Source organism: Bacillus rossius, chromosome 11 (assembly GCF_032445375.1).
Source record: "Bacillus rossius redtenbacheri isolate Brsri chromosome 11, Brsri_v3, whole genome shotgun sequence".
NCBI classification, from domain to species: domain Eukaryota; kingdom Metazoa; phylum Arthropoda; class Insecta; order Phasmatodea; family Bacillidae; genus Bacillus; species Bacillus rossius.
The window spans coordinates 15231965-15259889 of NC_086338.1; the positions used below are offsets into that span (position 1 = coordinate 15231965).

Genomic DNA, 27925 nt, shown 5'->3' on the forward strand with positions numbered 1-27925 from the left:
ATTGCTGGCGCCTACCCTCGCATGTACCTCTTCAGCTTATCTCCGTGAATACAGTGTTGGGAGTGCACTATAAGGGGCCTGCTAGTCAGGGGTGTGTCTGTGTTAGTGAGGCGATGCTCGCCGGAGCTTCTAGCGCGGTGTCGCCTTTAGCGCAAGGGTGAGGACTGGGACGCAGGGAAACTGTGACCGTAACATTAGATGGCGGAGAAATTATGTTATGTAAATGTGTAATACAAGGCACTTGATTCCTTTCAGAAATCTTTACCGGGCAGTTTATCTATAAAAATTAATCTTAAAACACATTGCTTTAGTATAGTGGTGCACCGATGCGGATACCGATGAATCGTAATCGGCGATTATGGGTACTTACCAATTAATCGTAATCGACGATTATCTTAACGATTACTTTGCCGATTATCTACATCCCGGCGTAATTATGTAGGTTTTTACCGTGTAATATTTTGTTACACGTTTTAGGACGAAATACGGTAATATTTGTATATATTACAAAATTCATCTAACTCCGTCATATCAAGATTACAGATATTTCGTTAAGTTTAATTAATCTCATTGCCTCTAACAATAAAAATTACATTTTTCCTACACGTTTATTTACGTTTCGTCTTTTATTCTGTCATTTGTTTAGTGGCCTTGTACATTACCTATAGCCAGAGACGTAAAATAGATGGCACACAATCAAAATACCACAAGCAGTTGCAGTGTATTCTATGAGAATCGATCTTTTCGAGTCGTAGTAGCGGTTTAAAATCGTGGTCCCGATACCTTTCAGAGTTTATCACTGCGTTTTACAAACTCGTTATGGGCGTCTTTGGTAACATTATCCATTGTTGTGTTATTTGTATGTGACGTGAAAAGTGAAAAAGTATTTATAATTTTATACATTCAGTCAACATTAATAAAATCACATGTGCTAGAATTGGTTTTGAGTCATTTTTATATAATTATAGTGAGATGGCGACTAGGGAGAAAAATAGTGAAGTGCGGAAACATTTTTATATAAACTCAAGTGAACAAAATATAGCAACATGTTTACATTGTTAAACGGTAATTTCTCGATGCAACCTTATGTGATAGTGGATAATAATGCTAGTTTTCCGCAACAAAAACTTACCCATTGTAAATTACAATTATTAGACTGTAGTTCAAGTTGTTTACAATAACAAATATAGATAGAAGTTAAATTAATTTACTCTTTGCAATGACTTAATAGTGCATTTTATATATTTTTATACTGTTATTATAACTGTATTCTCAATCCTACCTACTCTTGTAATTAAATTCACATGGGAATAAAAAATTTTGTGTGCATTATTACACTTAAAAAAATTATTTCATTATAATCGGTAACTGAATCGGTATCTGCCGATTATTGCTCTCAAAATCGGTAATCGAATCGGTAATCGGTAAAGCCATATCGGTGCATCACTACTTTAGTCCTTTTCACACTCCTAAAAATACATTTTAAAAACAAAATGTGGAAACAAAACTACCCAATGCATTCATGAATGCTTTTAATAAACAGACACCTCTCGGATATCTTGAGCAGTTTTAAATTTTCGTGGTTTCTTCTGAAATACTGCACACTGTGTGTCCAGGTAGGTGGGCCCCTTAAGACAGAGTTACCATTCATTAAATAACTGGCTTCTGAGTTTTGTCATTGAGAAACCTGTTACCGCTTAATGTGATGGAAAATTTAATCCCAGAGTAAAGCATTGAAATGCTGTGTCATCTGAAATGGTCATCTGAAATGGAAGTACAATGGAAAAAACCAGCTGGCCATCAGCAATACAGGTCTATAGCCAACATGTATAAATTCAATATAAATTAGTTTAGTCTTTCTCCGGTTTATTCAGTGAATTTTTTGTGTATCTTTTCTCATTTGGATTGATTGCAGATGTGATCGTAAAGAACTTCTTATGTTTCATATCTGAAACTGCTTTGCTCATGGGCCGGAGTGACGTGTGCTGCAGGGAGTGATCGTAATGACAATTGTCTGTGCTTGATTGCCACAGTAGAGTACGTGTTGTGAGTGGCAGAGACGGGCCGGAGTGGCGTGTGCTGCAGGGAGTGATGGTAATGACAATTGTCTGTGATTGATTGCCGCAGTAGAGTACGTGTTGTGAGTGGCAGAGACGGGCCGGAGTGGCGTGTGCTGCAGGGAGTGATGGTAATGACAATTGTCTGTGATTGATTGCCGCAGTAGAGTACGTGTTGTGAGTGGCAGAGACGGGCCGGAGTGGCGTGTGCTGCAGGGAGTGATCGTAATGACAATTGTCTGTGCTTGATTGCCACAGTAGAGTACGTGTTGTGAGTGGCAGAGACGGGCCGGAGTGGCGTGTGCTGCAGGGAGTGATGGTAATGACAATTGTCTGTGATTGATTGCCGCAGTAGAGTACGTGTTGTGAGTGGCAGAGACGGGCCGGAGTGGCGTGTGCTGCAGGGAGTGATGGTAATGACAATTGTCTGTGATTGATTGCCGCAGTAGAGTACGTGTTGTGAGTGGCAGAGATGGGCCGGAGTGGCGTGTGCTGCAGGGAGTGATGGTAATGACAATTGTCTGTGCTTGATTGCCGTGATAGAGTGCGTGTTGTAAGTGGCAGAGACGGGCCGGAGTGACGTGTGCTGCCGGGAGTGATGGTAATGACAATTGTCTGTGATTGATTGCCGCAGTAGAGTACTTGTTGTAAGTGGCAGAGACGGGAACCGGTCAAGTCTACGAATTCGTCAACTGCCCGAACGGTTCCCCTACGCTCCTTCTTACCCTCTCCACATTCCTCTATGTTCCAGCGTGGTCTCTGGAGGTAGCCCTGGGGGAGGGTGAAGTTGACCAATAGGGAGGTTACAGCACCCCTCCTTCTTTCCGCCACGCCTCCCCCCTACCGTGGTGGGGACTGCTATTGTCACTCGCCTCCCGCTGCAGTGAAGGCTGGAGGTAATTCCTATCTGCGAAAGCATCTTAGTCTCTTGTTTAAACAGTCGCGTTGCAAAAAAAAATTGCACACATTCTTGTAAGTAGCAGGGTGCTAGTTTCAGATGTAGTGATCTTGGTCGGGAAGTAGCGAAATAGTTCGTAAGTACTGACGATAATTGAAACTTGTAATGTTGTAGGGCAGCTTCGTGATACAACACAGGCACACGGTATACACTTACAGATAGTGTAGATTTTGCAATTAATAATTATAATATATATATATACATACCTGCCAACTCTCACGATTTTGGCGTGAGGCTCACGATTTTAAGGTCCATCTCACGCCCTCACGCCAAAATAGTGTTTCCTCACGATTTTTCGGGGCCCCGAGATTTTTTTAACGACATAATTATATTGCATCAGCAAGGGGGAATATTAGTGGCAACGCAACTGTGAATAAGATGTTAAGGTTGCATTTATTTTGAGGTTCAGCTATGTAAATACTATGATTTATTTGTGTTAACTGTAACAGTATTGTTATATTTGAACCTGTTGCTGATATTTTACACGGCTACGTTTCGCCTCCGGCCGGGCCGTGCCGAGCTCATGCTCTTTGGCTGAGCCGGGCCGTTCTGTTTGCCGCAGCCGAGCCACATACCATGCTCTCGCCGTGTTCGATAGTCGATAGTAAGTGAGTAGTTGGTGTCGAAGTCGAATGTTTATTTTCGTCTTGCGTTGCTCCCTTTGTTGTTTGCAAATGGCGGCGGTGTTTGTGTCTAGAGCAACGTGAACATGTCTGATAGAACTGTTTGTAAAAGTTACAAAACAAGTTTTACGAAAACTTACAGTAACGAGTTTCCATCAATACTGGAATCACGTAAAGGAAGCAATTTCACATTTTGTAGCGTGTGCCGTGCTGATTTTTCTATATCGCATAGTGGAAGAGGAGACATTGTGAAACATGTTGCTACAAAAAAACACAACGAACACGTGAAGTGTATTGCTTCCAATAAAAAACTAAATTTTGCTGTGAACAGTGATAATAGTGTTACACGAGCAGAATGTTATTTTACATCTTTTTTGGTTGAACATAATTTAGCGCTGTCCTGTAGTGACCATGCAGGGCCGCTTTTTAGAAATATGTTTCCCGATAGTGACATTGCCAAAAAATACGGCTGTGCGAGGACCAAATCTGCAGCAATATTGGGACAAATGGATCAAAGCTCGCATGAGAAACTTGTATCTGTGTTACGTAATACACCATTTTCCATCGCAACCGATGGTAGTAATGAAAGTGATTGCAAACTTTACCCCATTGTGGTTACTTTCCACAGTAAAGACAAGCTCGAAATTCAAAATAGGCTCTTGGCAGTACCAGTTCTCAAAGGCAACTCAACAGGAGTAAATATTGGTAATCTTTTACTTGATACCTTAAAAGAAAACAACATTCCGTTTTCAAACTGTTTGGCGCTAAGCGCTGACAATGCGCCAGTGATGATGGGACATAAAAGTGGTGTGGCTGCTGTTATGAAAAGTAAAATCGAAAATTTGATTGCCGTTGGTTGTCCATGCCATTTGATAAACTTATGTGCTGAAAAAGCTGCTGCTTGTCTTCCATCTAAAGTGGATGACATTTTGATTGATATATTTTATTACTTGGAAAAGAGTGTAAATAGGAAAGAAAAGCTAAAAGAATTTCAGATGTTGCATGACGTAGACACTAGGAAAGTCCTCAAACATGTCTGTACACGATGGCTTTCGTTAGGAAAATGCTTGACAAGGTTGGTAGAACAATGGCAGCCATTAACTAGTTTTTTTTTGGTAGAATGTCGGCCTGAATTTGCAAATGAAAGCAGGAGCACACTTCAGAGCTACAAAATCCCCAAACTAGTTTCAGAAATAGGTGAATGTTCAATTCCATCTCAACAAGGTAGTCAAAGTAACCTCACAGTTTTATCCAGTGCCACAAACACAGAAAGTAGTAGTAGTACAAACAGTAGCCATGCAGTGTCTTCAAATGATAAAAAAAACATTTCCAAGTTCACTTTTCCCAGTAAAATAGCTTCTAAATGTGACAGTTCAAAGAAGCGCAGTTCTAAAATGGATGTGACCAGCTCAAAGAAAATCAAGTTAACACACAGACCTAAAATGAAAACATCAGTTCCTCAGGTACCAGCAGAAAAATGTAGACCTATGTCATCCCAACTTACTAGAGAAGAGAGGCTATTCATGTTTTTATCAAGTGATTTAAACAAGGCATTTTGCATGTTTCTCTTAAATGTAATCCCTATGTACGACAAGACCAATGTACTACTACAGTCGCAAGAACCTCAGATTCAGAAGCTGAAATCCACACTTTACGACCTGTTGCGAAACTTGATGTCAAAATTTGTGTGTGCTGATGTAGTAAAATCATCTACTTCTCTTTTGGAGATTGATTATCACACTCATTATAATCAAAAAAAGGATGAAGATTTGGTTATTGGTAGTGCGGCATTCAAAATTGTGGGTGGCTTGAGTGTTGAACAGGGCAAATTGTTTTACAGTTCAATTAGACAGTATTATGTGGCTGCATGTGACTACATAGTACACAAATTTCCATTAAAAAGTACATTTCTAGCTCATGCAGAAGTAGCATGCATTGAAAACATAAGCCATGCATCATTTTCTAGTGCAAGATATTTTGTTGATAAATTTCCAAATATTATAATTATGGAAGGACAAGATATAGATGCTGCAATTGATGTTTTGGAGTCACAATTTTCTTCATTTCAAATAGAAGATATTCCTGAGGAAATATTGAAGCAGGAAAGAATTGACTCTAAGTGGTCATTGATTGGACAGATGAAGACTACAGATGGGAGTTTGAAGTATGACAAGTTAGCTCAACTTATGCTAGGTATTTTATCCATTCCTCATAGTAACGCCGAGTGTGAGAGGATCTTCAGCCAGGTAAAGAAGACAAAAACCCAATTCAGATCGTCATTGTCGGAAAAATCGCTTGAAAGTTTGCTAAAAGTGAAATCTGCACAAGAGGGCGTGTGTTACGAACAACTCTTCGACGAAAAATTTTTGAAGGCTGCAAAATCTGCAACCTATAATTTGTTGAAATAAATTTTGAAGCAGAGACCATGTAACATATGTACAGGTATGTCACTTAAATTTAAAGATTCTCATTTGTTGTTTTTTATATCTAACATGTATTTGTGGGCCTGAAAATTTTTATCGAGGACCTCATGATTTTTTTGATTTGAATGTTGGCAGGTATGTATATATAATGGTGTGTTGGTTACTGTTGCTGACACATACACATAAGCATATAAAAGGGGTATTGTTGGGAACCTTAATAAAATAAATATTACTAGGGACAATTCAATTGTTGGAAATGCTTAGGCTTAAATAACAGGAATGGCTGCCATTAACTAACAACACTACAAATAATTCAGTCGGTTAAAACAAATTTATTATTGATGGCAGAAAAATGTGGCAAATGTAGTTAAGATTAACAATACAGAAAGAGGATAAAATTTCATTTTAATGTTATAAGCTGCACAAAAAACAATAAACTTTGCTTCTCTGGCTTGGCTCCTTATAGCGAAATACATATGTATATTTATAATCAGGAAATAGGTTGCACACATTTACAATAATACAAAAGTCTTTACTGGTTCGTCTTCACTTGCACAGTTAATCAAACGAATAATTATTTTAAAAATGTGTTTGGTAGTAAAATATTGAATGTTTCTTAAAATGTTTATTAATTGTTGCCTCGGCTTGGCTAGTCTCAAATACGTTAGGAGAACACGGTCCTTTATCTCGGTTAACCTCTGGGTATAATATAAATAAAAATGCCAATTTAATACTTGAATAATTCAAATAAAAAAGTCTCTTAATTTTCGAGTAAAATGTTTCTGGAGAATTATACATGTAACAGAGTGGGTTGTGTAGTGAAACAATGTTCGAAGAAGACAGTTACTCACGTACTTATTTTTCACTTCTATTATCTTTATCTCAGCGGATAAAGACTAAAATTTAAGTAAAATATCTTTATTAACACACTTTGCGTCAAAAAATCACTATTACCGCCAAATTTAATTAAATATTGATTAAATAAATGCCCCACAGCGGCAGACGTCTATACACTGCAGTATCCGAAAACGTTCTCCTTGATTCTTTATTCAATTTACCTGAAAACATATAGTTCAGGTAAGCCGCCACCTGATTGGCTGGCTGTTCAAACTTCAGGTTACAGTTTACCTGCAATTAGCCTCTACAGGCTATTTACAATATAAATACCAGTCCAAATATACGATAAATTTAAAAAGAAAACTAATAACAATGAATCTTTACATAAATAAAATACATAAAAAATATCCTAAATTACGTTAACGTATCAATATTCATCATAGGGATCCATACAAATGAGATTCATCTCAACAATACACCTACGCCTTGAGTTCGGCGTGCGTAGAAACGTCTTTAACAAAGTATAAATAGTTCAATCTTGCAATTAAACAGATAAAACAGTTTGAAACAAAATATTATTCATTAAAAACAATAAATATTCAATTCTGTTCGCGGACATGCTTAAAGTAGCGGTACAATGTTTAAACTGTTTTCACTAAATCTTTCTCTTGAACGAAATTAATTTTTAAAATAAATACATTTGACTGCACTACTAGCATGTATTTTATACGTCTATGTGAAAACGAGTGTATCAGACATGGTTAACCCTGTATGACTCAGGCATCGAGATTTAACACAATTACTCAGATGGAGTATATGTTCAAATTATTTACCGTAGAAACGCAAAGATTGAGATCAAAAGGACAAGTTATTTAAAACTGTAGGGTTTTGAACTTGCAAATGAATGCACTGTCGAAAGAAAACTAGTTCATTTCAAAAGATATCCGTTGGAAAAATTAAAACTGTTAAGCAGCTGCCTACGAAACTAGTTAAAAACTCAAGGTACACTGTGTGTACCAGAGAGACAGGAAGAGAAACATACTTAGTGAGTTTGGCAAGAGTCACATTTGTGTTGACCATATTGTTCTTCTTTGCAACAAATGTGCATGAGGATAGCCGAAGGAAACTTATTAAAGACACTTTGATTTTTTAATAGTAGGAGAAATTTATTACTAATTTATGATGATGATAGCCTTTTATTTGGCATGTTTTAATATCGTTAGTTGAATTTTATGTTTTTATTTTATGGAAATTGTGTTCTGTAATGTTTTAATTTTTTATATTGTGTTTTCGTGTAAAATGCAACTATATTATGGTAAACATGATTATGAAATGTAACAAAACGAACATAAATGACTATGTTGTGACTTTTTGTAATGTAAAATATTAAATATTTTGGTCCTGAGTAGGCAGGGTTAAATATTGTCCAATGCAAAAAAAATTGAATAGCAGCAATTTAATACACGAAATTAAGACTTAAGTTTAAATATTGAAAATAATAAGTTGGTATTAAATTTTATGGTTGTCCCATTAATTCAGGCTAAGACTAAGGGCTTCTAAAATAATATTGGTTTAATTGTGAACCAGTTTTCGTAACTGTCACTTATAATCTGAAATTTTTAAAATTACAAATTTACTTTCTAATTATCATTCAAGTAAATATTATACAGTAAATAATAATGGAAACAATAATGAAACCCACGAGTGTGTAATTTTTATAGGCCTACACAAAAAAATTATTCCAACCAATAGGAATGACTCAATGAAATGTAAATGAAAGCTGATTTTTCAATGAGCATTCACAAAAACATATATTTTTTAAATTACAAATTTATTTTACAATGTTTATTAAATAGTTATAAGTTAATTGCGATTTCTCGTTTTCATACTTTTCGATTCTCCGATTATTTAATCACGCACACTCTGTGGTTAGAAGTTTATCATAACTGTCCTCGTTGATTCTGTCTTACTAAAAGTAGAGTCCGCGCGTGTTGTAAATTCATCTGACCCATTATACCAACTTCGTATACAAAAGCAAATACATACATCAAGATAAACTGTACATGATGAATATTCCGATTAATAAGCTGACTAGCTATCATAAAAGACTATCGGAACAGTAGGCGAAATTGCAATAGTTAACTGTCGTTTATGATCCTTGAAGGTCAAGCAGCCTATTAAGAATCTGTGTCTGCAGAACATATCTACAGAAAAGCGCATTTTAATGGGGGAGTTTGTTTCAGAAAGTGTTGAATGCAATTTGATATTTACTTTAAAAGTACATTGTTATGTAAAGAATAATTATTACTTTTGAAAATAACGAAATTCGAAGGCTATAAATAACAGATTGATGGCAAACTTTAATTAAATATAAGTTTATGACAATAATTGGAATTCCGTAGCTACGAAATGGTTTGGCATACACACAATTGCAAACATTTTCCTATAAATAACAGATTAATAGCAAACTTTAATGAAATATATGTTTATGACAATAATTGAAATTCCATAGGTATGAAATTGTTTGGTAAACACACAATTGTAAAAAATTTCCTTCAATGGAAGCAAATTAAGTAACAAGAAATTAATATGTAAAAAATCAAATATATGGGTACAAAATTAGGCATGGTCGGGCAGAGAAATTTGACTTGCTCGGGCGGGTAATTGTCCAAAATTTTCGGGCTCGGGCAATCTCGGTCGGGCATCAAAATCAGTTAATGAAATAAATTTTGAACATAAAATAGTCGTACTTAAGTTTGCATTGACAAACCTGAACTGTTTTTATTTATTTACTATACCGCACTGATATGAAAGTTAAACATTAACCTAAAAAATAGAGTGCATATTAATCTTGGAAATAAAGTGCTTATTAACTAAATTGTGTTTGGGTAGCTGCTTGAAGGTTCATTGTCACTGCTGATTGTTTGACCTACACTTCCACTGGTATCCATTTTGGTAAAATAATGACATGAATTAAATAGAAACAATTCACAACCACTTTCTGCAAATGCCACGCAACTACAATGTGTGTAATTAAAGTTAGCTTATAATCCTTCTCGCACACAGCAAGCAGCTCCACCGGCCTTGAACACTACTTTGTGACTATTGAGCAGTGAGCTAGTGATGGGTCGTTCGTTAACGATTCGTTCAAAAAGAACGAATCTTTGAGAGAACGAAATCTTGCGATTCGTTCGCGATGTAAAGAACCGGCTCTTTGAGAGCCGGTACCTTGAAAGATTCGGAAGAACGAAAACGCGGAGAGAACGAGAGAACGAGAGAACGAGATGAGAGAACCGGTCACGCGCCCGGTCTGATTCGTTCGTAAAATGATTCATGACGTCAGGAGTCTGAAGAATTAGTAATCAGAGCGTGCGCATGTTCACAAGAGCAATCGATAACTGATCAAATAAAATAGGGTAACATGAAAAGTATCTATACCTGAAAATGTCAACTGTTAAGTAGTGGTTTAAAATTGCTTTTTCACATTCACATACACAAATTTGGAAATAAAAAACAAAAAAAAAAAAAAACAAAAAAAAACCGTATGAATTAAAAAATAACAGGGAAAGTAACAACAAATGTTCACACTTACCATTTTTGGGTTAATTAATGTACTTCATTTGTTTCTCTTCATACTGAATTGCAGTAGTATTAAATTTTTGTCTTTTTTCTCTAAATGTGTTGGTCTACATGTAAACACTTTACTGTCACTAGAGTGTAAATAGCCTATATATTAATATTTGTAACTTAAAAAGTAATAAAACATAAATAATCTTGTTTCATATACGCAACTGTGATTCACTGGCTACGGAAAGCAATGTTCAAATTCAAATACAAAAACACGTACGTAATACTCTAAAAGATGAACGAGTTACGACACCTGATAAAAGAGCCAGATCCCATACACAGAAAAGAACGAATTGACCGAGATGAACGAATCGTTCTGAACGAATCATCTCACGTAACTGATCCAAAAGAACCGATTCGGTCAAAAGATCCGTTCTGCCCATCACTACAGTGAGCATCCGCCGTGCGTACGCACGCGCGTGTGTGTATGTGTGTGTGTGTGTGTGAGAGAGATGGGCGACCAGCTGCATCATTAGTCAGCCAGCGAGAGTAACGGTAAATGTTGACCTTGACCACTTCCGCTTGCTGCAGGGCTCGCTCTCATATCTGTCTCCCCCTCCCACAAACACACTTGCTGACCGGGCACATTCTTTATCTTATCTCTCACGCACACTCACTTCACCGGCTGGTGCCGGGACGGCGGCGGCGTGGCATGTTCCTGCAGCTGCCGCGCGTTCCAAAAAAAAGAAGCTTTGTTTACTTGCGCCGTGCGGTATTGCCGTTTTCCAAGGTGCCCGATATTTTCGGGCACTGAAATACCCGCCCGGAATTTCGGGTATACTTGATACTCGAAACACTGCCCGAAATTTCGGGTACCCGACCATCCCTATACAAAATATTAGGGAACAAAATTTATTTCTGTTTTACAACTGCAATAATTTTGGTAACATTTATGTTTTATGCATCCAAAGAACTGTATCTCTTGCAATATATTTTACTAATATTTTACTAAGTTATTTAATAAATATTTCCAAGATAACTATAATCCTTACATACATTTTATGACGTTTTGCCAAAGTTCAGCTTTAGTGCTAAGTATTTATCACATACTACGAGCACATACTTTGTTGAAGAAAGAATGTATTTAGGTGGATATAAGTAGGTGGCTGACAAAAAGTGGAATTTAGCGTTGCTGCCTCATCACGTGCGAAACAGCCAGTAGGTGAACCTATTTGCGTTTACTTCGAAACTGCTATTTTATACAACTCTTTCTAAGCAAAATTATATTTTATTTGAAGTAACTACTTCTTCCAAAGACTGATATTTTAGTGAGTACAAGCCTTTAAATTCTTACAATACATCTGATATGACTTCATCTGCGTTGGCTCAAAAAAAAATTTATAACTGAGAGACGGTTCTTGAAATAAAAAAATACAGGAAAGGATTGTCATCAAAGAAATACATCCAGATTTACCGAAAATTTTTTACATCGACAAGAATTACATTCAGTAGTTATTTTATACACGGCTCTGTTTTATGGTCTGTTGAGTTTATCTGTTGTGTGGATATGATATGGTTCTTGCATTTGATTCGTTAGTGGTCATGCTATTTTTAATGTGTTTTTCCGGCTCTTGATAATGTTTTTTTTGCTATCAGCAAACTATTGGGAAACACACCAATGCCAACTGCCACGAACAGCCGTACCTATATACCTCCTCATACAACTGCATTGATTTTTGGCCTAATTATGAGCCAGCCTGAGAACATTTCATGTCACAATTTTGTGAAAGTCGTTATATTTATTACAAAAATTCTTAATACACTTGGTATGTAATTCGGGATATTGAATAAAGCAATCGCTATCAACCTCTACGAGAAAGAGAAAAAAGAGGAAAGTGTAAACATTTAAATAGCTGTAGTTTGTTCATGGATGCCCATCTCCTGTATCTTGGAGCCATCGCTGTAATAATTATTATACTTTCTTATCCCACTTTCAACTCAACTAAATAAACACGTATCATTGGACACGCGCACTGCCATATGGTTTCAGGATCTAAGGAACGCATATTGACCGTCTGGACAAGTATTGTCAGGAGTGTTGTTGGGACGGACTAAGCGAAGAATGAAAAGTAAGTGACCTTGGAAGCAGTCCCCAAGAGGACGAGTATCTGGCAACCACGCAAAAGCGCGACTGTCTACCTGCTCTTAGTGTGGCTGGCTGCTGTCTTCTCAGACATGCTGGCAACTGTTGAGTTGCGGCTAGCAGCACACAATTCTAGAATACCTGGGGGAAAAAAAACATGCAATCGTCTTGTGATACAAACCTGCTTTATTAATAAAAACACTTCTTGTTTTGTTAAATAGCAATAAAATAACTTATTCTCAGCTGTATATTGCCGTTTTCATTTTTCATTTTCAAGAGACAGTCAATTTTTTGTGAACTTTTTAGAAGTAGGTATTATTTATTTACTTCTTAATGCACATTTGGCACTAACCACTTTAGAAGATCACGAACCACTGCATTTAATTGTTTGAGTAACGAATGTATAGAATACCAAAATCAAGGAATTTACCTGATTAGTTTCCTAGGTTTGTATACGTTGTGCCATTGCAGCATTCAGCTGGGCGTACACTCGTTTTTGCTTAACTATTTGTGTGTTGTTTTTTGTTTCGGCAAACTGAACGCTGGTTTATTTTTTTTAAGAATTTCTGTTATGGGGGTAATTTATTTGTATTTTTGTCTTTAAGTGAAGGTATGTTTTGTTCTAACCATTTGTATTGTATTTTATTATCACATAATTATTATCCAATTTAAGTGCATCAAGAATCAAAGAAAAGAACTCTGAACAAATTTAATTATTTTAAAGCTTAATTAATTATTATATTTTCGTCAAGGCAGTGAGTGAGCTATTCAGTTTTCGGAACTATTCTTTAAATTGTGCATTTGTAACTATGTTTGGCTAACTGTGTTATGCCATCTATGGTCACTTCCTTCTTCTTGGTGACCATCATGTGAAAAACTGTATTAATTTTCTGCTCTTAATTTATCCACCGCATCCATGCGGTAGTTTCAAGTTTGGGTAGCCGCCTATTGGGTGAGTTTTCGCAGATTTCTCTGGAAATCATGCTGGACATTTATTTTTAAATATTTCACCATGTAATTAGTCTTTTGAAATGTTTTTATAGCGGCCCACGAGTCATGGATCTGGAGTGCTTCCCTATGCCGGCCATGCTATGAACTACTTGTAATCCTTTGTTTGGAGTAGAGGATGTTCTCCTCTCTTTTCTGACGGCTACGGGATTCACTCACTCATGAATTCAGGAAAGTGATTCTTCGTTTTCATACTTCGCATGAAGCATGTGTTCGGCAATAAATGTGGACAACCTACCTAAATTCATTTTATAAATTTTTCATCGTTTGGTTATTATTTGGTTTTGCTAACATAAATTTATGAATTAAAGTAACATTAATAATTTGTTTAATGTTTTGGGGCCCCATATTTTTTTTTCTTTTTTTTTTAATTTAAGTAACAAATGTAACAAGTAACAAATGTAACAAGTGATATTCTATTTATTGTTTATGAAGATTTATAAATAACTAAGTAATAATGTAATACTCATAAAGTTTTTTTTTATATCAAATATAACTGATGGTCTGAAAATGAGTTAGTTTCTATTTTAAAATATTACCCCCAAGTTAACCTAAAAGAAAATATTTCTTATAATTTTGTGAGCTGGTTGTTCAGTCGGCCTACCTTTGTGCCTAACTATTTTTCAACCTTGAGGTAAGACACCATTGAGCCTAAGGTTCAGGGCAACTTCCACTGCGAGCCTTTCTCGGAATGGTCAAACCTAACCAGGCTGGGAAAGGTTGGTAGAACGTAAAGAAACAAAATTCAAACTTCAATCGTTTGTAACTTACAAACGATAAGTTTTTGTCTTAAATTTTTTGGCACAAGAACTTGATACTATATTGCTAATATAAAAGCGTCATAAAACAAATGAAATATTTTTTTACTCAAATGCTTTTATTTCACCCCCACTCTTTCTTCTTTTATCACTGCAGCACTAGGAACTCCCACTGGGCTTGCGCGAGGAGCTCAGAAAATACAGGATGTATTATCGCCCGTTATTGACGCCAGAGGGATGCGAATAAGTTAGGGTAGAAACACACATACAGCCGCGCGCAGCGGGGCGGGGCGGCGCGCAGCGACGGCGCTACACACAGAGAGCGTCCCGCAGCGAAAGGGGCAAGCAGCGCTAGTATTCCAGACAGAACAGACCACAGCGGAGTGCAATTACACACCTATTCACTAGTATCATAATGTCGCTGTCGAAGGTGCGTCGCCGTATGTTTCTCGTTGAAAATACAGTTCTGAAGTACAATGTACTAACAAAAAAAAGGAGACGATTGTGGATACATGAAATATGTGAAAGCAGATGTTATAACGGTGAATATCATCAACTTTTTGCGGTAGTGAAAAGACATCCGGACAGATTTTTCCAGTACATGAGAATGTCGCTAAATTTACAAAATACTTATTGCCATGCTTGTATTAACTGTACTGAACAACTTCTAAGTATATGTAAAGTAGGCCTACAAACGCGCAAAAAATTCTAAGAATGTTTAAAAGAAAAAATAAACCTCCAGGACAATATATTGATATAACTTATTTAAAGAAGTGTAGTTGTTTAAGTGAATACTATTTACCCAAGTAAAGAACCAAATTATTTACCTTCCTCCTGACTGTACTGGTGTTTGAAAAAAAAGTGGTAACAAACTGTGTTTTTTTTTGTATTTACGTAAAACACATGATCATAACTTTCATCATTACTACGAGTGGCACGTCTGAGATATGGATGAAAGCCTAATGTTTCATATAGTGATAAAGGAACGAGCACTTATTGCAAAGAATTTAGATTCGAAATATTCACAAAAAATTATACTCACTGATCAATGTTATTGAACGATGAGGGATCTGAGGAACAAAATAATTCAGGTGCTTCTTACTTATAAAACCCTAAATACTAAAGCTTTGACTGAGGCTGTAATAATAAAGAATATATCAAACTGGGCTACTGGCGTATTAAACTGAAATATTAACGAGTAGCATAACCACAGAATCCAAACGACACACAAAAGCAACATGTCAAGGTTTAACCCCAATAGATTAATAATGCAAAGGTCACTGAAATGACATTCCAATAGAGTACTGAAATACACAACATTATGTTTAATTGATTCGCAAAACATTAGGAGACAAAATTGCATTTAAATTACCATCCAAGTTTAATTCCCAAAATATTAGCTGAATAAAGAACATTAAAATAACATGTCAACTTTAATTCCCAATGTAATACTAGAAAAAGAAACATTCAAAATAAAAAATACCATCTTTGAAGTCCCGTACATTTTTTTTAAATAAAGAGTTGAATGTAACTGAATTTTAAGGAGTAAAAAGGTCCCATAATTGATGTTTCATTGAATGTTAATAATGTGGGTAAGTTATATACGTACTATATTGCAATAATATAACATTTTCTGCTACTGTTCAAAAAATTGTAAAAATTGTGTAACCTGCCCCCTGCAGTACGGACAGGGACTGTGGTTTCTGTCCAATGTTTCCGAGCACAGTGTACAAACACCAAGGTGTCCACATGGTAAAATAATGTGTGTCACGGTTTGCTGTAAGCACACTCGACATGTCCTGCCAACAGGTTCTACTGGACCATCTTCATTTCTACTTGGACTCAGTGCTCTGTCCTCTTCACAAGCTCCTTGTTCTACGTGCCAAATTTCCTGAAATTCTGCTTGCGGCAGTATGTCACCCTCATCTTCTTCTTCTTCTTCTTCTTCACTTTCTTGGTGACGAACGTGCGGGCGCTCCAGAAGGTCCACTAATCCATCTACTGTGTGCGATAAGGAACGCAAAAATGTACGGACATTGTACTCCCCTGTTAAAAGCATCCTAATTCCATGTCGCACCGTGAGGTTATTACTGGTTGCTCTTTTAAATGGTCGTACTTGGCGGCCGTCAATAACTGTTCTCATTTCTGCCGAGAATTTGTTCGAAAATTTAATTAAGGTTTTAATGAACTGCCATATGTTTGGGTGTGCTCCCATGACACTCAGCAAACGTGAGTGAAATGCTTCCAAATGATTGTTCGTTCTTTGCAGTTCATTAAAAATGCTGAAGTTCTCGGCACCAACACAACCGAGCCAGAAACGCTGAAAGTAATCGAGAACAGAATTAATTTGCAGAATGTTGGCCTCTTGGACAAATTCTCTTATGGCCCGAAGTCCATCAAGAACGTTGACTGCGGGAGTTGAGTTATCGTAAGCTTGTCCTCGTTGTGCTGGCAGATGTGGGAGCGCCATTATCATTTTGATCGCCAGCTTTATGTTTGGGTTGCAATGACTCTCGCCAACCAACCCACGACGAATAACTTGCCGCCACACAGCCTGCAATAGAAACATAAGATATAATGACAAAGTAAAAACTATATATGTCCTATATCATCACTTGCAGGAAACAGCCAATGGTGGCCGGGTGTGCAACAACAGCACACGTGCTTACAATGTTTAGATTCGAGAATTATTTGATATCCTTAAAAACTGTGTATAATGTGTAAAAACAATATTAATATCTTATAGAATTAAATAACGGTAATTTTTTTTGCAATGCGAAAAGAAAGTGAAGTTAAAAAAATTAAAGAAAATTTGTAACTTTCAAAGAAATTTTGAATAATTTTTTCAAAGTGTAAAAAAGAAAACTCTAAAAAATCCTACAAGCATTCTAAAAGTAATCTACACCATTAAATTGTAATATTATATTTAATTACTCAATGAATATACGACACGAGGGGTTCTGGTTTCGATTCCCAGTTAAGGCATGGGCGTAAATTTGTAACTGTCGTGCCCCCCGCAAAGGCCTGTGGCTGTTGGTGGACACGTCTCAAATATAAAATAAATAAATTTTTTATTATATTAAAAAAAACATTTTGCCAAACAACTATAATATAAAATGTAATGTACAAGCTATAGGAATGGTTTTTCTAAGTGTCTCAGTTTCAGTAAGTGACCAACTGAATCTCTGAGCCAAAAAGGAAATCTGTATTTTCGGGTTGCAGTAAACTGTTTGACTTATATTCATACATATTTCATCAAAATCAACTTCAAACCATCTATTTTAAATTGTATTTACCTGGCAATAGTGAAACCAACATCCACCTATTCTCGATTCTGCATACACTACTCGTACAGCTCTTCGAAGTGCAATTTCAAAGTCCATGATAATACGCCGAACATTCCACTGTAAAATTGCTTCCTTCAATTGCTGGAGCACGGCAACTTATGCTGACTCGGTTCGAAAGCACATTAGTGCTAACATGATAGGGAAAGCCTGTAAAATGAAATAAGAGAAATTATTATGTTGAATGTTTGTTAAATTAAAATTAAAAACTTCTAACTTCTGCTCAATTTCTGAGTTGATACAAAACTATTCAGGTAGTATGCTTTTCTTGAAAATTTTCTCGTACATGTTCGGAAACTATCTTCAGTCAATGAATTATTGTGTGTTCACTTAATGTGTAAGTGTAAGATATGTATTAAATAGAATACAATTTTGTGTGGTATCCTACATTGTTAAGCGACAGCTCTTCTTAGAGGCAGGAGGACCCAGCTGGGTATGACTAAAAAGTAGGTCATGTTGACCTAGCACTGACTAATTTAGTGAGTCTACTTTCCCGTGCAATTGGCCCCTAACCACGTAACAGGCATGTTATCATAAGTAAGAATGCAATAATAGTTTTGGGGGATATAGTATAAGGCTCAGACATATAAGTGAAATTCAAACCTCACCTCCATTTGTTTAGACTAATACTCGGTTTTTTCGATGAGTATCTTTCGTATATTTGTCTGTCTCTTATGTTGGCAAGGTCGGAATGGAGTTAGGTGAACGATGCCACTCGGTCTACACCACACACCAGGATTACCTCCGCAGAGCGCATGAACCTTAAAACTAACACCTTATGCTAGCATTTAGGGTATAGGAGGTGAAGTTCACTAACTGGCATACCTAGAAAGATAATGTAATTTAGATTTTCGGTCTTTAATTTCAGGCATGCCCTTATTACACTACCTAACAATAGCCCACACGTCACAACACAACCGTCGCTTATCCACTAGGCCTAGCCATAATCTAGATCCAGAAAGCTAACCAACGTGCCAAACGTCAACATTTTATCAACACCTCTACACGAAGAAGTCTAGTCTCTCTTCTCCTAGTAGCATAACCTCCTGCAATGCCTTCTCTTATGTACAGCTCAAGAAATGCAGTTTTCACACAGGTTGCGCCAGACCCACAAGTCTAACACTCGCAGACTATGGGTGGCGTGGCGTACATTTACTTATGCTTTCACATTGAAGTATCTCAGTTACATTTACTTTATCCCTTCCAGCCCCCCTAAATTACGTAGCTAGGAACACCTGCACTCCTCTGCAGGCTGACGACCCTCTCAACGTCTGGTCCTTGTTTCAGAACCAGTCCGCCTTGATGCACAGACATGAGAAAAGTTCACTAGTCTATGACACACATTGCACCTTTTAAGAAATAAAAGTTATAAGTCGAAATTTTTCCCTTTTGCGTTATATCTGTGTGCCATGCCAAAGAAAATGCCAAGGAAAATATGCCAGTACAACAGAAGAACCCCAAACATTTTACAAAAACAAACATTCATATTAATTTTTAACGAAACAGGCCTTTCTTAAAATCTAAGCAAACACACCAATGTACAAAAAGTTTACTTTCAATTTTTTTTTAATAATCTTCGCACCAAAAAATGAGAACCCCGTTTAGTTTTAATAAGGGCGTGCCCCATCTCCGAACAAAACAAAAAAAAAAAGGTCATAAAATAATTTCACCCTCACAATATTGACGTCAGCCGGGGCTTCGCCCCACGAGCCTGCTCATCCTCCGTTCCCTTTCCCAATACCTTCCCTACCCGGCATTTGTGTCGTAACGTACGTAGCCGTGTGCGATTCAAACTGCGCGCCACGAACTACAGCAAGAGGGCGCTTGGATGCAGTGCGCCGCACCCCTAAATATATTAATTCACATTGTAAACCTTTTTCTTTTATTCTTTCGCCCCAGTGTTTTGTTACAGTTTAATCAGGTGTTTCTTTAATTTAAATATTATGTTAAATATAAAACTATAGACGTTGCCCGGGCGGACCCGAACAGGCACGGACTTGAACGAGGGTAGAAATGTTTTAGCATAATTCTTAATAACTACGTAAACATTAATGTATTTTAAATTACCAGTAATTTCTATATAATTATTAAATGTAATCTACTATTTACTTAACTTTCGCCGGGGCACGGAATCGCAGAGTGTGTAAGGGTCATTGTGTTCGGCGCGAAGGGGCGCCATGTTGCCACCTGCAAACCATGATCTCACCCCAGTCTCCTTCTACAGCCGGCCGAGAGCGGACGTCTCTATCGACACCTCGAGGACATCACCGTTGAGTCACTGAGTAATAATTCCATAGTTTAATTTATCTGAATCTCTTTCTTCATCCTCGGGGCCTCTCTCGGTCGGAGAGACTGTTTAAATAATTAATAGTAACTTCTCGGAGTTTTTAATATCACCATCGTAATACGTAACGACTTGGGGCGGCCACGTGTATGGTCCGCCTCTTCATCTAAGCCGATTCGTGCCCCGGGCATTTTTACCAGTTGTACCAGTGAAGGAACGTGTACGGAAATAAATCGTGAGTACGTAAACTAATTAACTGTGTTACGTGTCTTTGTGTTCGGGGGGGACCACGTGGGACCCTAACCTGGTCGGCGGCGTGTGGGACGCCCTGAGAGCCCACGGCGTGTTAGAAGCGTGCCCGACGCTGAGAGCGGGCTTAGGCAGGGTCGAGAGCGGCGCGGTTAAAATCCAGAGGGCCAAATATCTCGCCGCACATGGGCCACGTAACGCCCTGAGTAAGAGTATCAAGCCGGGTCCACGTGCCCACTCACGTGGTGGCGCCCACTATTTAATATCGATAAATTCACCACAACCCCGTACGCCCTCAAATGGCGCCCAAGAGCGTGTGGCGGGATATTCGTGTCGTGAATACCAGGTCCACACGAGTTAGCGCGAGTTAGGCGGTTGTGCACCGGAGCGCGAGAGACAACGGTACCGAGCGGTCACGTGACCAGCCGAGCGCGCGCGCTTCTGAGAATTCGCAGCGAGCAGCCAGGTGGCTGTATTCCTGGCAACAACAACAACTCAGGCAGTGTGTGTGTGTACCGCCAACCGCGTCGCGTCGCGTAGCGAGGAGAAGAGAGACAATCGACCGGGTCTCACCACCACACAGCCATGTCGGACAATCACGGACTTAACAACAATCCGGGCGCGATTCAGGCAAGTGAGTTGTTTAAAAAGAATAACTTGTATTGTGTTATGTGCGCGCGACCGCGCCAGATGAGCGGGACGGCGGGAACCTCCTGGATGGACACGTGCGTGTGCTTAGGGCAGTATGACGTACCACGGTATCACGAGCAGGCGGTACGGGCGGAGCATTACGGGCCGGAACACGGGAAGTGCACGAGCGCGGAGTGCGGCGGAGACGTGCGGGGAGGAGGATGGTGCCGGAACTGTCGCGCGTTCAAGCACACGGCATGCTTCGCGAAAACCGAAATCACCTCGTTTCAAGACGGGTGGTACACGTGCCAATGGTGTCACCACGCGAGGCGAGCGAGTGTGCCGAGTCACAGCCCGGTGAGGGACGTCGCCGACACACCACGTGGCAGGATACCCCTTGTAGGCCACTTCGAGCTGCCGGAGTTCGCCGGGAGGACCAGCGACGACCCGCGAAAATTCGTGCGCGCGTGCCAAGAACGTCTGAGCCACTACGGAGACCCGGAGTGCGAGTGGGCGGACAGGGTCGGCAGCACGCTTAAGGGCGACGCCAAGACGTGGTGGCAGATCACTCACGAGTACGACATGCCGTGGGCGGAGTTTGCAAGGCAGTTCGAGACAAGATTTGCTGACGTTAAGGCGGAAATGAGAGTGCGGGCGGAGCTGTACTGCCTCGAGCAAGGGGCGACGGAGACGGCGGAGGCGTTCGTCATCAAGAAAATACGTCTACACAAGCGGCTGTGCCCCGACGGAGAGCCGACGGAGGTCCTGGAGCGGGCGGTGGAGCTGATTCGCCCGGAACTTAGGCCACATCTGCGCCTGCTGACGCGATGCTCGGCCGAGGAGTTCGTCCAGCATGCCCGCGCCATAGAGCAAGACCTGCGGGGCGCGAGGCCGACTAGGGACACCACACCCTCCAGAGGCAAGCAGGAGGACGTGGCGCCCGCCGACACCAAGGCGCTGGTGCCCTACGTCACACCCACTCGGAGCGACACCCGGCGCGACGAGTCCGGGTCAGGCGGCCCTCTCCAGCCAGCATGGCGGAGGCGTACTCCTGACGGCAGCCAACCACCGCAGTGCCACACGTGCCCGCCCGGCACGCGACACTGGCACGAGGACTGCCCGGTGCGGAACAAGTTCCGGCCCGACATCATGAACAGACGGCCGTCGGGAAACGGGCGGCAGGGGGCGGCGAACTGAAACGGCTCACTCCCCCCCCGCCACGATCAACAACAACGGACCAACAACGGCGGGGCCTCTCCTGGGTCACGTGGGAGCAGCGGAAGCAGACCTGTTGCGGATCCCGGTGTTTGTCAACGGGCGCGCAGTCCACGCGCTTGTTGACACCGCCGCCAGCCATAACTGCGTGGCCGTGCGCGTGATCGGCCGCGCTGACGTCGAGTCGCGCCCAGGCCAACTCCACCTGGCAACTACGGGAGACGTCTGCCACACCCGGGGCGTCGCGACGCTGGAGGTAGACGTGCAGGACCACCGATCCACCACGACGGCACTGGTCGTGGAGCGACTGCGCGACGACGTCATCCTGGGGCTGCCTTGGCTCTACGAGCAGCACGCCGCCATCGACGTCCGGGCCGGATGCGTGCATATCGGCACCCAGGGACGACGCACCATCCACGGGCTGGGTAGGCCGACTCCACCAGCAGTAAACAAGGTCAGTCTCGACGAGTTTCAGCACGGGGTGCCCCCCGAGTTCCATGCCATCATCCAGCAGGTCCTCGATCACCAGTGTAATGTGTTTGCATCCGCGGATCCGCTAAAACGTACCACCATAGCTGAACATGCCATCCCAACCCATCCTCACGAGCCCATGTTCATCCCGCCCGGTAGTTACGGCCACGCCGGTAAACAGACCATCCTAGACCAGGTTCAGGACATGTTACAGGACGGGATAATTGAGCCTAGCGAGAGCCCATACAATTTTCAGGTCGTGCTGGCAGAGAAAAAGGACGGCAAATTACGTTTTTGTGACAACTTTAAGCCTATTAACAGAGTAACAGTTAATGCACCGCCCCCTCTGTTGAACATAGCCGACACGCTCACGGGACTGGGAAACGCCAAAATATTCTCTTCCCTTGACTTAAAATCGGGGTATTGGCAAGTGCCCATACGGCAGGCGGACCGGCCCAAGACAACATTCACGGCCCCAGACGGGCGTAGGTTTCAATTTTGCGCGATGCCATTCGGCCTCCAAGACGCCCCAGCCACGTTCCAGGGGATGATGACACGCGTTCTAGATAATTATTCGGGCAAGTTTGCAGCCGCATACCTCGACGACATAATTATATGGTCACAGACGTGGGAGGAGCACGCACATCACCTAGCGCTAGTCTTAGAACGCCTGGAGAGCCATGGCCTCACGTGTAATCGCGAGAAATGTCACTTGGGGACCACGGAACTGGACTTCCTGGGTTTGGTAGTCAACGCAGAGGGAAACCGGCCCACGGAAAAACAACTTGTCATTGTCAACAAAGAGCCCCCACGCACTCGTAAACAGCTGCAGAGATTCCTGGGATTAGCCAACTGGCTGCGAGCCTTCATTCCGGAATTCTCAGTAATAGCCGCGCCGATGACGGAACAGCTGTCACCCAAGCGACCGTTTCGGTGGACAGCGCAGGCTCAGGACGCTTTCGACGAGTTAAAGAACAGGTTTCGGCGGTGTCATTTGCTCGCGCGACTGGACCCGACCAAGACGCTGATCGTACAAACGGACGCGAGCGAGAAGGGCATAGGGGCCATACTCCTACAACTCGGCGATGACGGCGAACCCCGGGTAATCGAATACGCGAGCGCAAAGTTCGGGGACGTCGAGCGGCGGTACAGCGTTAATGAGAGAGAGTGTCTCGGCGTGGTTTGGGCCCTGAGGCGCTACCGCCCACACTTGGAGGGACAGTCCTTCGTGTTGCGGACGGACAGCCAATGTCTGAAGTGGCTGGCCACCATGCAGGGACGGCGTTCAAAACTGACTCGGTGGGCCATGCTCCTACAGGCCCTAGATTTCAAGGTCGAACACGTGCCGGGGAAGCATAACGAGCTAGCGGACGAGCTGTCACGCAACCCGGACGTCACGATAACAGCACACGACGATGCCGAGTGGGAAGAACTACTACCGCCGTCCAGTGGGCGCACACCCCGAACATCTCACACCTCGACACCGAACGCCGCACTTTGCGCGATCGCCCCGAACACCACACCGACACTACCCCCAGGCGCGGAGCTCGACGACCTGGACGCGTACGTGCGGGCGGTCCAGCTGACGGACCCAAACACACAAGGACTCATACGTCACTGCGGAGAGGCGGAATGCGAGGGGTACCGGGTGGTGGACGGGCTACTCCAGGCACGACCGAAGGGGACGGACGACCCATGGCGGACATTCGCACCGTCAACTACGAGGCGGGAGGTTTTCGACATGTTCCACGTGAACCGACTAGCAGGACATCCCGGCGCAGACCAGACGCGTCACGACGTACGGGGGCGATTCTACTGGCCAGGGGTGAACCAGTTTGTACGAGATTGCGTACGGAAGTGCCGGCACTGTCAGCGGCACAAGGCACGCCGTACAGACGGGACAGCTCAGCAGATACCTAGGCGACCCACTGAGCCCTTTCACACGGTCGCCCTTGACCTCATGGGGCCGTATCCACGATCGCCGCGAGGGAAACGATTTTTGCTGGTCGTGACAGATTGTTATACGCGCTGGGTAGAGGAGTACCTCCTCACGAACGCCCGGGCCAGCACCATTGCGCGCAGTCTAGAGACAGAGTTTTTCCCTAGGTGGGGCTACCCACGTGTCCTGCTGACAGACAACGCCACCCAGTTTGCCGGGCGCCGGTGGGCGCAGCTGGGGAGGAAGTGGCGGGTCATCCTGCACACCACACCCATATATCACCCACGCGCAAACCCCACGGAGCGACGTAATCAGGAGGTAAAAGTGCAGCTGCGGTTGAGACTCTCGGACGACCACGCCCAGTGGGATGCCCACATCCCCGACATACTGTACTGCATCCGACGACGGGTGAATGCTGCAACCGGCGAAACACCGGCCACAATGGTCCAGGGGCGGAACCTCACTCTCCCCGGGGAATACCACGTGCGCCAACAACAACAGATCGAGGCGGATGTAGAGAGCCCCGAGATGCGCTTGAGGCGGTTGGCCGAGACGCATGACGCCGCGCGACGCAACCAGGAGGCGTACCAGGCACTGCGAACACCCGGGACAACTCGCCCACCACCTGACTTGATCCCCGGCCAGCTGGTATACGCCCGACTTCACCCACTCTCTTCCGGCCGTCGCAACTTCTGCGCCGGATTAGCGCCGAAGTGGCTCGGCCTGGTGACGGTAATTAAAGCGGGACCCACGGCGGTGGTGATAAAACTACCCTCCGGCCGGGCCGCAAAATACCACCGGGACGACGTCAGGGTAGCGGGGCGAGAAGACGGGGAGACGGAGAACGTGACGGACGACGGAGCGGCGGAGCGGCGGGAAGAGACGGAGAACGTGACGGACGACGGGGAGACGGAGAACGTGGCGGACGACGGAGCGGCGGAACGGCGGGAAGAGACGGAGAACGTGATGGACGACGGAGCGGCGGGAAGAGGCGGAGAACGTGACGGACGACGGGGAGACGGAGAACGTGGCGGACGACGGAGCGGCGGAACAGCGGGAAGAGACGGGGAACGTGATGGACGGCGGAGAGGCAGCACAACCGGTCACGTCCACACCAACGGACGCGGACGGGGACGGGTTCAGGGGCTTCCCGGAGGTAGAGGCGAGACAGGGGACACCCGCGGCAACGACGACTACCCGACCAAGGCGGCTGTTTGAGTATTCGGGAGACGGGGCCTCACCCTTCAGGGGATTCCTCAGTGACACGGCCGGAACATCAGACCAACCAGAGCCCCAACCACTCGTATGGGAGCCAGAGGGAGAGGAGGTTAGACCGGCATCCCCAGACGAGCCGCTGTGGCCGCTACACTTCTCTCTGGCGGACGCTACGTTTAGTGTGACAGTGGAGGAGCCGCCGGAGGACGAGACGGCGCAGGGGGCGGCAGGAGATCCCGCGTCGGAGACACTGATCCCGGCGCCACGGTACCAGCTGCGAGCCCGCGTGCCCGCGCGAGAACCCAGATGCTGTGCGATAGGGACGTGGGAAGACAGCGCGCACACCAGGAGCAAGCACGCCCACCGGGCTCGAAAGGAAACGTCGGCATGACAGGCTATTCGAGAGGGGGGCAATTGACGTCAGCCGGGGCTTCGCCCCACGAGCCTGCTCATCCTCCGTTCCCTTTCCCAATACCTTCCCTACCCGGCATTTGTGTCGTAACGTACGTAGCCGTGTGCGATTCAAACTGCGCGCCACGAACTACAGCAAGAGGGCGCTTGGATGCAGTGCGCCGCACCCCTAAATATATTAATTCACATTGTAAACCTTTTTCTTTTATTCTTTCGCCCCAGTGTTTTGTTACAGTTTAATCAGGTGTTTCTTTAATTTAAATATTATGTTAAATATAAAACTATAGACGTTGCCCGGGCGGACCCGAACAGGCACGGACTTGAACGAGGGTAGAAATGTTTTAGCATAATTCTTAATAACTACGTAAACATTAATGTATTTTAAATTACCAGTAATTTCTATATAATTATTAAATGTAATCTACTATTTACTTAACTTTCGCCGGGGCACGGAATCGCAGAGTGTGTAACGGTCATTGTGTTCGGCGCGAAGGGGCGCCATGTTGCCACCTGCAAACCATGATCTCACCCCAGTCTCCTTCTACAGCCGGCCGAGAGCGGACGTCTCTATCGACACCTCGAGGACATCACCGTTGAGTCACTGAGTAATAATTCCATAGTTTAATTTATCTGAATCTCTTTCTTCATCCTCGGGGCCTCTCTCGGTCGGAGAGACTGTTTAAATAATTAATAGTAACTTCTCAGAGTTTTTAATATCACCATCGTAATACGTAACGACTTGGGGCGGCCACGTGTATGGTCCGCCTCTTCATCTAAGCCGATTCGTGCCCCGGGCATTTTTACCAGTTGTACCAGTGAAGGAACGTGTACGGAAATAAATCGTGAGTACGTAAACTAATTAACTGTGTTACGTGTCTTTGTGTTCGGGGGGGACCACGTGGGACCCTAACCTGGTCGGCGGCGTGTGGGACGCCCTGAGAGCCCACGGCGTGTTAGAAGCGTGCCCGACGCTGAGAGCGGGCTTAGGCAGGGTCGAGAGCGGCGCGGTTAAAGAGGGCCAAATATCTCGCCGCACACGGGCCACGTAACGCCCTGAGTAAGAGTATCAAGCCGGGTCCACGTGCCCACTCACGTGGTGGCGCCCACTATTTAATATCGATAAATTCACCACAACCCCGTACGCCCTCAATATATTACTTACCACATTCATGAATATGACATGTACAGAAAAAAACTACACAAATCCACATGGTAGTGTAGGAACTACTTTGAAAGTCCCATCCATTCCCAATTCGCAAATTTCTCCGTGGTGTCCCGTTAAAGCTGCTATAATCTCTTCATTCAAGAAGACCATGGCTACTAGTGTTCCTGTATCGTTGGTAACGCTGCCGTGAAAGAACTGTCCATTTACGGTTCTTCCATAGTGCTGCATAATTAACGGGTTATTGAACGATGTGACAAGTTCTTGAATTGTAGGTGGTATTGTTGACACAGCTTCCCTTCTTCGGCGAACCATTGTTCGTCTCACTGACGAGAAAGGCGTTCGTTCTGCACCCTCCGTATTTCTGTTCACACGAAATGTAAAGTTGTAACATTATTTTAAAATATCAAATTCCATATCTTTATAAGTTATGCATAACTCTTAATGAAGAAAATTTGTTGTGGTTTATGGATCCAATTCTTTGTAAATGTTAACAAATATGCATGTATCCTATCATAACAAAATTAAACCGTTAGAAAGCAAAAAATTGTGCAATTTATAAAAGAGTTTTTACATGTGTAGGTATGTAAAGTGAAATTGTTGTACAAGTAACATATACCTTTCGACTTCG

General features: G+C 42.7%; 2 protein-coding genes across 3 annotated transcripts in view; both read left to right on the forward strand.

Moving 5' to 3' along the window:
* Nucleotides 1-27925, forward strand: part of LOC134536679 (Bardet-Biedl syndrome 1 protein homolog) — a 76405-nt gene that overhangs the window by 26856 nt on the left and 21624 nt on the right. The window lies entirely within an intron of this gene.
* LOC134536678 (uncharacterized) lies at nucleotides 8-26991 on the forward strand. 2 transcript variants are annotated; one of them, XM_063376517.1, is made up of 3 exons: nucleotides 8-2953; nucleotides 12516-13560; nucleotides 13652-26991. In XM_063376517.1, the coding sequence occupies exon 3, from the start codon at nucleotides 20837-20839 to the stop codon at nucleotides 22076-22078; it is 1242 nt and encodes a 413-aa protein (XP_063232587.1). In that variant the 5' UTR covers nucleotides 8-2953; nucleotides 12516-13560; nucleotides 13652-20836; the 3' UTR covers nucleotides 22079-26991. The 2 variants fall into 2 exon arrangements, 1 of the variants encoding a protein (XP_063232587.1); XR_010075837.1 differs by lacking the exon at nucleotides 8-2953 and having other exon boundaries at nucleotides 2962-13560; nucleotides 13652-19197.

Bases quoted from the DNA above. Each gene is read 5' to 3' on its own strand.
- LOC134536678 (XM_063376517.1), top strand. From the start codon at position 20,837: ATGTCGGACAATCACGGACTTAACAACAATCCGGGCGCGATTCAGGCA.